Genomic DNA, 13,938 nt, shown 5'->3' with positions numbered 1-13,938 from the left:
AATCGGCCCTTTTTTGTTATGTGGGCTTAACGTTTCTTAAGAAAAAACAATCTATAGTTTAAAAAGAAGATTCATATTGGATATTGCAGCTAGTACCTATTAGGTACTATCTGGGCTGAGAATTATCTTCTGGAGCCATTTCATGGCCCTAGATGCTTCGTAATACTAATTTCAATGAAAAATGGGCATCCCATTCTTTATAGTAGTACTGGAAAACTCAGACACACAGCAGGATATGCTTAACTGGTAGAAATTAATCCATCAGAGCTGTTCGCTTTTAACCCCCCTGTAATTCTATGGCTAGTTCCTGGGTTTTTTGGATTTAAGACTAGTGAGTTTTAGCATGCTCTATTTCCCTTTGCTATACGTAATGTACATTTTAATTTGGGATCGGCTTTGCTCCTGGGCTGTAAATGTATGCACATGCAAACCCTAATGACTGGGCATCAAAGTAATACAATAAATTACAAAGTAACTTTATTGTCAGGCAAACCCTTGTTTATATGTAAAAAAAGAAAATAAAATATTCCAAGTCCATTGCTCTGGTGAATGACACTACTGAGTAGGAATGACCAAGTAGCAGGAATGACAAAAACCACTGGCAAATCAAAAGGGGATATTAGTTCTTACAGATTCTTCTCTTATCCCACACAGGATTGCACTCCAAGCAAAAGCAGAACACTTCTGAAGGAAAAACTGTTAATAAAAGAGTTTTTATGATTGAGTAATTGATTAAACCAGTAACAGCTGCATAACTGCATGTCTCCTGTAAGTCTCTCCCCAGTTTTGACGGTCACAGTTTACCTTTATGGTACTGGAAATACAGGTTGATAGCGCTGGTCAGGGGACACAGGCTCTGCTTAAGCGTTACCCAGGGCTGTGTGCTACAGCCCTGCAGTTTTCAGCAGCTGAAAGGTCTCGCTGTGTTTCTGTTTGACAAGTAGAGTTCGGCACGAGCATTTCGCTGGCTTAGGGGGTCATTTTTTTTTTTTTTTTGTGATGATGTTTCATTTTCCTTAACAAAGTGTTGGGCTACGTACCTGCCGTACTTTGTCACCTTTTCTCTTTTCACTTTGTTTAGATTACCGAAAAAAAAGTGCATGCGGGTATTTTTAAAAGCCCGCTATGTTATTCTTTAGGGTATCATTTAGAACCAATGCAGTCAGCCCGTTGCAGATGCTCAGTCTTGATATGTATTTTGGACCGTTGGTTCCTATCAGTTTCAATTTGGTGTAAGATTACTACCGCTAGATGGCTCTTACTTTCACAATAAATAGGAATTTGCTTAAATTACCTTAATTTACTAAACAGGTTTAGTTTTTTGTTTGTTGGTTGTTTTTTTTTCAGAAGTGAAAAGACAGGAGGGCTTTGAAACACCTGTATGGGAATATACTGGCTTTCTAAACGTAATTTCTTCTATTTTGACATTTTACTACTGCTCATATGCCTTGAAAGAACAGCGCTCTCAGCAAACTCATTGTGATATCATTTTCTTGAATTAATATTGAAATACCACATCAGTAAAGCAGCGAATATGCAGGAAGATGAAAGATTTTTAAATTTTTCTGTGTTTGCATTTTAGCAACTTTCTCATTTTAATTTTTATTTAATGAAAATTTACTACAAGAGCAGAAAACGTGATAGCCCAAAGTTCACTCTTTCTAGTGAACTCATTTAATACTTTATTCAGCAAAACATCAGTTTATCATGGCAGCATTTGAAAGTTTGACTACTGTGATTTTTGTTAAGTTTCTTTACCACACGCTACCTATGCTCTTAGTGGCCTCAAGGAGATACATAAAATGAAAACAGATTAGGAACTGCCTGAATGAATTGTAAACGGATTTTTCTTCTGGAATTGTCAGAGATCTGTACATAAAAAGACAGCTCAACCAAAACTGCTTAAGGCATCTGCATGCTAAGGCGTTGGTATCTTTCTTCTCCATGCCAGTGGACCTTCCAGCCTTCCAGTAGTGTCCAGATATGCTGTTACTGACTTTCTACTGTTTAACAAAGACCGCAGGCTGACAGATGTATTTGAAATCTATTGCATCAGGAGGGATGCTGGAATTACAAATCTATGGAGTACTACATATAGTAACGCTCTGGTCAGTGAGTATCTGTAGAATCCAATTATTCCTATAAATTAATCTCCTTGTGCCTTGAAGCCCTTTAAAAATAGATTTATGGATGCCCAAAACTATGGTTTGCTTACAACATTGCAAAAATAATCAGAAATTACGTTTATATACTCAGGTGCAAAGTGTGTATAAGTCATTCCTGTAAACTGCCCATGAGCATTCTTTGTACCTGTTTTCTCCCAGCCCTTATTCTAGAGAGCTCTCAGTTTCCTATAGTTTGCTCTGGAAAGCAGTTGGTGCACATGCACAGACCAACACCTCCACCCACCGTTTCATTATTGTATGAAAATACCTCTGCAGAAAGTTGAATTTGCAATATCTAGGTTTTTCTTATTACTCCTGATCACTGGGAGACTATTGCTAATATTGTTATTTCCAAAACTGTAATCCTTCTGAAGCTGTAACAATCTGGAAAAGATTATCTGCTATCTTTTGGGTTTCTGCATACGTTATTAAGGCAATCTTACCTGGCTCGATATCCAGGGAATAGCTGTCAATCTCCAAATTGAGGCGCTGGGCTGCAGCATCACAGAAATCTTCCAAAACGCAGTGTACTGCTTCTGTGATATTGTATGGCACTGTCCTGGCAAATTTCATTTTGCTATTCACAATCACACTTCCATTCCTGAAGTTAAGTATTTCCAGGTGCTTAAAACCTGTAAGGTTGGACTGAAGGTATGGAAGTAGCTGCAAAAAAGAATGTTGCCTTTATTTTAATTTACTGTCAATGTCCACCTGCTATTAATTTCTCTTACAGTCACTTTTCATTATCAAGTACACACATCGCACACTTATTTCTCTGAATTTAATACGACTGTTAAACTCCACCACCAAAGTCACTTTTCTGTTTAGCACTATCTTCTTCTGGACTTTTGCATCTTTCTCAATAATGTATTGAGATGGATGGGCAGCAATTTTCCCTGTAATGAAATGCACAGCAGTTGGGGAGTTTATTCATCTGGAAGAAAAAAAATCACCTCACTCAAAAGCCGACTTTAATTATTTTCAAACATTCAATCCAGGCAGGTTAGGGCATAGGATAATAGGCATGTTACTGAGCTGACCTGCTGCCCTATTGTACCCATAGAGAAAATCCATATCTAATCACATTCCCTCTGCTAAGCTATGATATATTTTAAAAGGCCTATTTTTAAATCCAGCGTGTAGACACAAGCCTTAGATATAATCAGCACTGCTATACTGTTGACGTGAATCTAAGAAAAAGCCAAATAAATTACATGCCAGGCATATATCTGGAGCCTCTTGAACAAGTAAAAACTTTCGTCACTGACTTCATAAAATCTTTCTTCATGCCCTGACAGCATTCCAGGCTTGTGGATCCTCTAAAAATACAGCTTATCAGACTGAATTGTGGCAGGGTCTGACATTGTTAAAATACTGTGCTCTTCAGTGTAGTTCTTTAAACTGTGCCTGACTATTGCGTATGTTGTTCGAGTTGATTTTCACCCACCAATTGCATGAACTGTTGTTCTAGCGCTTTGTATTCTGTCGAGCTCCTATTGAAGAGGTCATCAGAAAAGTGCATGTTGGTTACCCTCAGGCTGAAGAAAACCACTAGCTCTTTGCCTTTGGCTGCGGTTGTCATGGAGCTGGTAGTTACATACTTAAGTGTAGGAGCTGGGGTGGCTTCTGCAGGCCCAGTTGTCAGCACTGAGATATAACCACTGCCATGCTCCATTTCATCCAGAGCTGCTGTGCTCATCACACCGGCGTGATCTAACTCGGCAGCAATATCCTGGACTCCTGCCCCGGTGCCATCAGGGGGAATGCTCTCAGATGCGGGCACCAAGGCATCTGATGCCTCAAGGGACTGTTCGATGACCTGAGTGTAGCTGTAGGATGGGCTGGTTGCCGCAGGCAGTGGTGCTGTTTGGTGTGATGGTAGCACATCTGTAATAACATCTTCAGGCTGCGTGGTAGAGAGACCACTTGAACCAATAAAGAAAGGCAACGTTTCGTAAGTGCTGGCTGTAATCAAAATGTCATTGCCTGATGATTCTGTTTCATCCATGATCTTAATTGCTGCAGAAAAATAGGGGAACAACAAATAACTATTTTGAATACAAGCATAACAAACATCAAGCATGGAAACAACGTGTATATTGTATTTCCACTGAAGCATTTTTAAAAATAAGCTTTAACACTGTCTAAACGTGAAAATGTTGTTTCCATCAGCAAGGAAGGACTACTGGAATAAAACACCTCATTCACATGTTTGAGTGACGAGTTTTCCGTGGGTGCTGTGTTTAAGTAATAGTTACACCTGCTAAATATTTCCTGAGCCATTCCAAAGCGCATACTTGTTTTGAAGGTACATAATCACACTGTCAGTTTGTACTGACTGAAAGAGTAGATTGTAGTTTTGAGCTGTCTGCTTGGATCAGTTGTATGCCAGAGTCATTCTGTTCTCTTCTGCGAGAGGTTAAAGCTATTATTTGCCAGTAATCACAAAACATGGTTAAGAAAAACAGTACAGCCTCTTCAGGTGCAAACTGTGTTGATTTACATAAAAGGCAACAGCACCGGTGAAAACAAATTCAAATCTCAGGAAATCATCTGCTGCACCTGAAGCAGCCTTTTCATCCAGATGATGTACTTCTATGAGGTCCCCATGGGGGCTTGGCGTGGATCTAGGACACGTGATAGCTGTACCTGAAATCCAAATCTAAAGCGTGGTGAACGAGACTCTCTGAATTTGGCTTGCAGCTACCTGGCCACAATGACTTCACAGAAAATGATGGCCTCCAAGCAACAGACATCTACCCAAGCTGACAACTGTGTCTATTTCCAGCGATATACTTATGTGGGCTCTTCACATGGGACTTTTAGCAGCCCTCTGCAGACAAAATCACTTATCAGCTGATAGGAAAGAAGTTTTTCTCCAGCCGATGAACTCTTCCATTCCCTACATGCTAATTTCCTCCCAGAGGCCAATGAAAGTACTAAGGGAGAGCAAACTTTTGCATTGAGAATAACCTTGACTGAAGGAGGTGACAAGTATCCTGTCCATGCCATAGGAATTGCCTGTGGATGTTCTTTGTGTCCCTTTCCATTTCCTTGCTTCTAAACAAATGAGGCCCAACCTTCTGCTTGTTATATTGCTGGTTTTAGGAACAAATGTACATTTTCAACAAAGAAAAGCTTAATACGAGATAGCTGTCTGTTTTCTCGACACTGTTAATTTAACAGAATGTACTAGCTCTTGGCTTCCTCCCTGCAGGTACAATGCCTTGGTCTAATGTGTATTATTTTCGATAAAGCCATATATATAGCCCTATTCTGCCAAGTCGACCATATTTCTCAAAACAGCAAAGAATTGCTCTAAGGCACTGTATGCGTTTTTACTAGAATTTAGATGCTTGAAAAGAATATTCTCCCATCTGGTTACCACTTTGCATAAACTTATATTAAGAGCTGCTACATATTTTTTTTTCCTCCTTTAGCATTTGTTTTGTTATGTATGTTGTAGTATATATGCGGTGATTCAGTGACAATAGTGTAGAGAAAAATAAAACACATGCTAATAAAATAAATTAATAATACAAAAATCATAAATAGTACAATGTAAAATTATGTCTACAATTTATATATAAAACCAATAAATAGTATCAGTAGTAGAAAAATAAGTAAAACACATAACAGGCTGACCAGTGGTTAAACTATCGGAGTGGGTTGTGAGAGAGCTAGATTTGCTTTTTGGTTCTGCTTCAAACTCCTCAGGAGTCTTAAGAATATGCCTTTGCGTGGTATTGATCTCACTTCTAGGAGGCATTTAAAAGTGAGATGCATCATCTAAGCCAGTCGTCTTTGCTCCATTTTTAGTCAATAGAGAGACATTTATCTCACTTGAAGAAAACCATCCAAACATATGCTGGATCTCTTGAAGTGCCTGTATCTTTTTGTTGACTTCACAACATACACAACAAATTTATGTAAGACGCCTGATTTTCCCCTTACACAACTTCTGTTATCTAAATCAATCTCTTCAGCTCCTCGTAGCATTATTGAAGTTCACTGATTTCTCTGAGGTTCTCAAGCACTAGACTGATAAGGACTATTAAAGTTTTTGAAAAAGGGAAAAACTTTCTGTTGTGCTGTAGTTTGACGTTACCAGCAGGGCAGTGTGCTTTTGGTTCTGGTCAAGGGTCAGCGAGTTTTACTCTGGAATACCAGTAACGTGGTTGTTACTGGGGTCTTCCTCCTCCCACTCTCAGTTCTAAGGTTTTCCATTTGTTGCAAGTGTTTCACAAACCTTGGCTAAGGGAAGAACTAGATTTTTTTTTTTTTTGTCTGTTCTGCAGGGAAGCAAACTTCTAGGAACAATCTCCAAAAATAACCTGGATACTCTAAAGCAGAACTCCTCAGATAAAGCAGCCTGGAAGGATTGTTATTGCATTTGCCTATGTTTATGCAGTCACTACGTCAGTAACTAGTACAAATGTTATTCTGTTACAAATAAACCCTTCTGAAAGCACAAGGTATTTTAAGACTGTTTTTGACAGGTATTGAGTAACAGATGCCCGCATTGTGTTTCAGCAAGGTGCTGAGGAATATCAGGCGAATTCTTGCTGGAGCAGGGTTTATCACAGCAGCAGTGCGTGTTCTCACAGCTACACATGAAAAAGCATTCTAGAAACAAGGAGATGTGAAATACTCCAATGGGGTAATTGGGGAAAGGCCACTTTCCATATTTGCTGCTTTCTGGATGCACAAAATATTGCAAGTTTGTAAGGCAACTGCCTTGCAAGATGCTCTCCCACTTTTTAAGACCAGGTTATGAGCTACGTTACGTGTTCTTGAGATGTTCTTGCAGCTCAAAGTAGAGCAGTCATCAAAGACAGTTCCCAAACTGTCCTGGATGGCTGCTGACGATGGACAAGCATTTTGTTATACTTTGGGACACTGGAACAAATCAGTAGGAGCTGGATGCTGCCAAGGTTTTCCAGATACCTGGAGAAGCAACAGCACAGCAGTGGCATGCTACAGGGGGTGCTTATTTTGACCCTAACACTAGCTGGTTGATGGTAAGTTGTTGAAGATCAGTCATCTCTGTCAATATTTAGTATCCCTTTCCTATATTGGACAAGTCAATTTTGTTGCTTCATCTGCATGCATGAAAATATCTACTCCAAGTGCCTCATTTTAACTGGCAGAATATTTGGAAACCAGAATGATTTAGGTGATAAAAATTCCCACTTGATAAGAGACTATATTTGGTTTGATATTTAGGGTTGAGTTCTAACCCTGTTTCTATCAGCAGTGAACTCACTGAAATCAACGGAACTGTGGTAGCATAAAACCTGAGCAAGTCACATCAGGATATTTGGATTTGCCCTGAGGATCAGGAGTGCCCTTAGGGGAAAAGCTTCCTGCCAGATTATAAAAGAGTTCCTCACCTTTCACATGATGAGCTCCTCCCACCTCCCTCCCACAGGCCCAGTGGTTGTTCTGGACCAACGTGTGCAAAATAACCAGCGAGCTTAGGGTACTGGTGATTCTGGAAAAGACTGACATACACTGCTAATATGAAGCACCTGTGTTGGATGGGATGCAGAAAATAAACCAAGCACTGCATTCTCCTTTACAGCAAGGCCAGACTGTGGCGATCTGGAAGCACAACAGGACCATGGAGTGGGTGCAACAAATTTCCATTTAAACTAGCACCTTTGTGCAGTCTCCTTTTGTTCGCTGTGATATGTAATTTGTGCTGCTGACAGTATAATACGAGGGCTGCGTTCTAGTCCCTCCAGTCCTAGAGAGCAGCCAAAAGAGAATAGAGAAGTGCTGTAAGAAACTCGGGGTTGTGCATGCTGCATGTAACACCAAATGCTGCACCAGAGCATGATGATCTAATACTTCATTGAGAACCTGAGATGCTTCTCTCTTGCTGTGTCCTCATGTTTCTTGTGTAATCAAGGCTACGGACAGATTAGAAAAACAAAGCCTAGTGATGTTCTGTGTTTACAAAGCTCTTGCTGTTACTTGTTACACTGATCAGGAGTGAGAGTCACTTATTAGTTAAGGGAACTCAGAACAGATTGCTTAGCATTAGTGCTTGAGGCATTAATGCAGGATGATCTACTGATGGGATGAACCTGCAGCCCCACAGAGCAACCTTCTCCCAGCATGACAACATACACTCATGCATACAATCATGATGGTATTTCTTAGGCAGATTATATTTTAGAAAGAGGTAACTACAGGAGAAAGAAGTACTGAAATGGCTTTGAAATTGCAGCAAGTTTGAAGCAGAATAACCATATATATAGTACACATCTGGCACGTAGCTGTGTATATGTGTGTATGTATATAAATATACATAGACTATATATAAATATAGTCTATACATAGACTATAAAGGTCTTCTGGCATCCTCTTATTGCAAGCAAAGTAACTTAAAAGGCCTTGAGGGCATACCAAGATGATCTCTGTGCACATATCACCTGTTTTCATAAGCTGCCAATTCTTGTCAGTCACTGTCTTTCCAGCTGCGATAGACAGTGACCGCCCACTGAGGTGGTGTTAGTCCCTTGCAATGTGAAAGGAGAGGGGCTCACCCGAAAGGCTGCTGAGGGCTTACTGAAGCACAGCACCAGTCCCGAACCTGGGGGTTACCGACCCCTTCTGTTGGTGAAACACTGGAACAGGTTGCCCAGAGAGGTGGTAGATGCCCCATTCCTGGAAACATTCAGGCTCAGGTTGGATGAGGCTCTGAGCAACCTGATCTAGTTGAAGATGTCCCTGCTCATTGCAGGGGGAGTTGGACTAGACGACCTTTAAAGATCCCTTCCAACAGAAACTATTCTGTGATTCTGTATGTGCGTGTATATATATATATAAAACTTTGAAATGGAACATGAAATACGCTTAAACTGCTTCATCATAAAGCAATTATTTGTAAAACTTCACCTAGTTTGCCTTGTAGATGAAATTTTTACAGCAGAAGGCTAGCGAAAACACAGGCAATTATTTTATGAAACCTCTAAAAGTACTAATACTGACATTATTAATCTCAGAATATTTAATTTCTGCATACAGTTTGGTCTACAACGCTATCATTCAGGTGTTGGGAACCCACAGAGAGCACAAATAAGGTGCTGAACTCAAATATACCCCCAGAGTAACCATATTGAAGGTTAAACAACGGCATGGAATGAGAAACTACTGTCAGCAATAAAAAAACCTCAACTGTAACTCTCAGCCACCACTTACCCTCCCAGAAAGATGTTCACTGAACTCTCCAGATGTTTTTTTGTATTACTATGACACGGCAGGACAATATTGTACTGAGGAGAGTTTTATATCTAAAATTAAATGGCGGTTGGCAAAGATGTGTAAACACTAAATTAAGAGGCAATTTCCTGGGTGCATTGCTATATTAAATCTTTGTAAAAAGAGTGCTGGATGCAGGCATTTCTTTCCAACTGAGGGAGCAAAATACATAGGTTTGATTTATCAGGAAAAATCAACTGCCATTTCCACAACTTTATTTTAGGTGTTTAATTAGTTGGTCCTCTCATATTTTTTTAAGTGAGGAAAACCCTCGTAATTGACCATGAATAAGGAATTATTGTTTGGGAAAGGTCAAATTGCCATGAGACATTTTTCTAGTGGATTTGCATTAATAAGCAGACCCAGAAGGTTATACATTAAGCGGTCCTGGCATTTCATTCATTCATGACCTTAACAAGCACTGACATTTCCTATTGGAGACAGACAAATTTTCCATGTCCGCTGGCAGATATTGTTCTGTATAAGAAAGTTACAATATTTCAGTGTATATGTATATAGTTGTATACATGCTGGCTGAAGAAAACAACTAAAGAAGGAAAAAGTGCAATTAAGAGACTGGTCCTTAATGCAGGGTAAGAATCTCCTTATGGGCAGCTCTGCTGATATAAATACCAAATGGACCGGCACAGCAAGTAGCTGCATTCAAATTTACATGTTTTGTTGGTGCCTGAAATGCCACGAAATCCCTGGATGCAGGACTGTGTGTACAAATAGATAAAGTGCCGACTTGTGTTTGAGGTCCTTCATTTTTAACTAGGGCACAAGTAAGATGAGGATTAAGAGAATTAAGAGAAGAGGATCATTAACCTAACCTGTCACAACAAATGTCTTGCAGCACATAATTACTGATTAAGTTTGTCTTTTTAACTGCAAGGCCAAGCCAGAAGAGCCAGAATAATCTATGGCTGCTATTTTGTCTGTCTATATGAACTCTCCAGAAGCCAGGTGCAGTGTCCGGTCAAACCAACAGAACTCCTTCTCCGCTGACTCCAGTGAACCTCAGTTCTCTGGGAGTGAAACCCTTCTCTTCTCCATCTCCAGTCCTAAAAATTCTTCTATCATCTCTTGACCTTTTTTTCCTTAGCGTCCTCGCAGAAACTTTTTCAGTAGTCTAATTTTTCACAAAACAGCCTGATAGCTGCTGCTCTAGCTTCACTACTATGTAGTGCTCTGTGTAACTTATATAAGAAGCCTTCAGTTTATTCTGAAAATTTTCATACCTTGTGGCTGTGCTTTGTCATCGTGTTCTCACCACCAAAGATGCAAATAAATTTAATTCTGCCATGAGGTCACAAGAGGAGTACTTCCTATCCTAATAAAATACTATTTGGCAATGATAATCTTCTCCCATTATTCTCAGAAAAATTCTCTTCTACCTGACACTCTGAAAACTAAGAGGATAACATAAAATTTGCAAAATCAAGACCTGAAAACTAAAACACTGCAGAATTCAGGGTGTTGAGCAACTACAGTTTACTAATCTTGTCTATGTTCATTAGGAAAGAATCTTCCAAGAGTGCTCCTTTAGTTGGGCTATACACAGTGACATCAAGGCCCACTTTCTATTTGGTGACAACCTGGACAACTCTGTTTTATTGACTTTCATGCTTAGTTGAGAAATTTGACTGGGGCAACAGACAGCGTGTTTGATTTGGGACATTTGCTCCCAGAGTTATGACATGACCCTCATCTCACTTTGGGATCTGTACCATAATTCCTTTTTTTGGAGGTCAGTAGTATTATATAGTTCTGCAATGAATGAAGAGGTAAAAAGCAAAGAATTCTTCACTTGTTCCTCAAAGATGCACAAAGATTTAGAGTAAATCTTTTAGAACCAAGCCAAGCCCTGACTACTTTTACTCCCCTGCAACTTTTTCCTTGGAGCAGCTAATTCTGCCTGAGAGAAGCAGAACGATGTAGATCGCAACAGTCTGACTAGCCATAAACTTCTCACTGATGTAAATTAGCTGATCTTAGTCAACTCACACAAAGGTTCCAGTACGGAGAAAGAATTCCCTTTATGGAATGTCTTAGGGTTAATATTTTTGTTGATCCATCTCCCCTAGCTTTCATGGAAGTCAGTCAGTAGCCAAAGGGAGTCACATCTGCCCTTAGCAATCTCATGTTTCGTCACTGTACCTGTAAGAGCCCTCTGAAATATCGGTTTCTTGTGCGATTACAAATTCATTTTTTCTTTGATTTTCATTTTCACATGTGTTGTCCAATGCAAGGCTGAAAAACAGTAATTCAGTTTGCCATTTTCTGTTTTTGTAGGGAATTTCTTTACTTCAATTAGCTACCTGCAAATGGTTTTCTCATTAAAGTTTTTTGCATGTTTTTTGAATAAGCCTGTTTCTTTAAAGCCTTCAAATAATGCAATAAACACATTTAATATTTTAATTTTTTTAAAAACTTTTTCAGTTTCAAAGTAGCCATTTAAGTATAACAGGTGCCAATACAGTAGATTTACAATACTTGGGCAAGATCACTTTATAGACCTGTGTCAAATTCATATACTGAGAGACTTGACTGTTAAATTTTAACAACTGTCTTCTTTGGCATTCTTATGTTTTGTCATTTCTAAAGGATTAAGCATTTCAGAAACACAGAAGTACTTTGAACAGTAAAGGCATAGCTGGTGTTTAAAGCATCCCTAAAGCTCTGAGTAGCAATGTTTGACCTCATTTTGCAATGAAACTATGCAATGGAAGTATCTGTGGAAAAGAGACTGGCGAGCAGCCAGTGATAATCTGTTAAACCTGGGCCTGAACCATCATCCCACTACAATTGCTCCGCTGACTTCAAGAGCTGCTGTACCTGGTTACGGTGACTGTTCTGTCCCTCCAAGTTAAGACTTGGAAAAGATGCAAACACATCCATTTGCCTCAGCTCTCTTCTGACTACAGCAGAAGAAAAGTCAGTATTCCCATATTCATTGCTTTGGACAGTTAACAGTATTCACACTCGTAATTAAGGGATTATAAAGTTGCATGTTAAGGCAGTATTTCTGAGTTTTATAAAAATACCAAACAGACAAGTGTATAATTAGATACCTTGTATGGACAGTAGGTCAGTGGTAGTTTACTTCCATAAAATGACAAGTCACTTTTACCATTTACAGAACCTTTACCTCATCTGCTACTGAGATTGCCAGATAAAATGACATTCTAGTACTCAAGCACTTTAAAAGTCAGTTTTCTGATTAAAGTCCTCACTAAAGAAGTGATTCAACTGAGATTAGAAGACTCTTGAGAAGTAGGGGAATTAGTAAATACATTTACTAATGAAACAATGAAAACGTTAAAAATGCCAGAGGCTGCTGTGACTGTTATTCATTGTAAGCTATTTTGTATTGAAGTTCTGCACTATTTCCTACCATAGTAAAATTGTATTAAAACATATATCAAACAAGTAAGACACCATACTAAACAAAGAAGTCTGGACTTGATTGGTATTCACATCAATGAATTAAATAGAGAAGCAAAACTGAGAAGCAGAGAATTTGCAAATATGAATACACTTCTACAAAGGAATGGACTCAAAGTTGGGTAAGAAACATCTTGCTTAAAACCATAGCTTCAGGAGGAGTCTTATTCCCTTATGCCCATTGGTGACTGGTCTATAATTACATTTTAAAAATTTATTTAATGAGTGTAAAATAGCAATGAGTGTAAAATGTGTGAAAATAACCTAAAGCTTTACAAACACCTGGAAACACAAAGAAGCATTCATCTAAATGTTGCCAATACTCCCGCATGCCACTGTAACGATTTTGGAGCTCCCCAAATGAAGAACCTGGAATACTATTTCTGATTTATTTTACTTTAGAATGATTAGACACAAAATCTGCCAGGTTACAATATCTGTCCTTCAGAATTGAAAGTACCCTCCAAATCCCTGCTCACATTCTCTATTTTCCTCAACTGTGTGATGGGAAAAAGAAGAGCAAATTTTTGTAGGTGATGTGACCATCAGACATTTTTGTGGTATTGAAGTTTATTAGTTTGCAAAATGGTTAAAACAAAATAGAAGTCACATGTTATAAATTCAAGTAATGTGTTGGCCCAAGGACCTAAAACAGAAAAGACAAACATGAAATTAGAAAGTTAAAACCCATGACTCTTAAAATCTTTTTATCACATGAGCACTTTAAAACTTGCTGAGAAAAATTAAACCACTGAACACACATTATACAATATAGTCACTTATATGTGAAACCCATGGGATTAATGGAATGAAAGTCACAGAACGAGGAGTATTTTATTCTTCTAAACTGATGTGCCTTCGATGTAGGTAATCTGATTTTCCTCATAGTTTTTAAATGGAACAAGTGACTGTGAGAGAGATGGAAGGACATATTTAACCGGGAAGATCCTACTGGTTTTACACTATGTTCCATTGCAAGAATACATTTCAATTTTAGTGATATTGATAATGACTTTGGCCCAGATGCCTTAGTGCTGACTTGGCTTGTTAAATCCAT

The 13,938-nt window shown here is 38.9% G+C and overlaps 1 protein-coding gene across 1 annotated transcript in view; it reads right to left on the bottom strand.

Annotated features, from left to right (window-relative positions):
* Nucleotides 1–13,938, bottom strand: part of IMPG1 (interphotoreceptor matrix proteoglycan 1) — a 60,160-nt gene that overhangs the window by 4,143 nt on the left and 42,079 nt on the right. Inside the window, exons 13-14 of the mRNA XM_074578346.1 lie at nt 3,613–4,184; nt 2,609–2,828 (exon numbers count right to left, since the gene is read on the bottom strand). Of these exons, the coding sequence (XP_074434447.1) occupies nt 2,609–2,828; nt 3,613–4,184 (792 nt within the window). The remainder of the gene's footprint in view (nt 1–2,608; nt 2,829–3,612; nt 4,185–13,938) is intronic.

The sequence above is a fragment of the Larus michahellis genome, chromosome 3 (assembly GCF_964199755.1).
Source record: "Larus michahellis chromosome 3, bLarMic1.1, whole genome shotgun sequence".
Lineage (NCBI taxonomy): Eukaryota > Metazoa > Chordata > Aves > Charadriiformes > Laridae > Larus > Larus michahellis.
The sequence above is the reverse complement of the archived record's forward strand: the minus strand, read 5'-3'. Positions and strand labels throughout refer to the sequence as shown.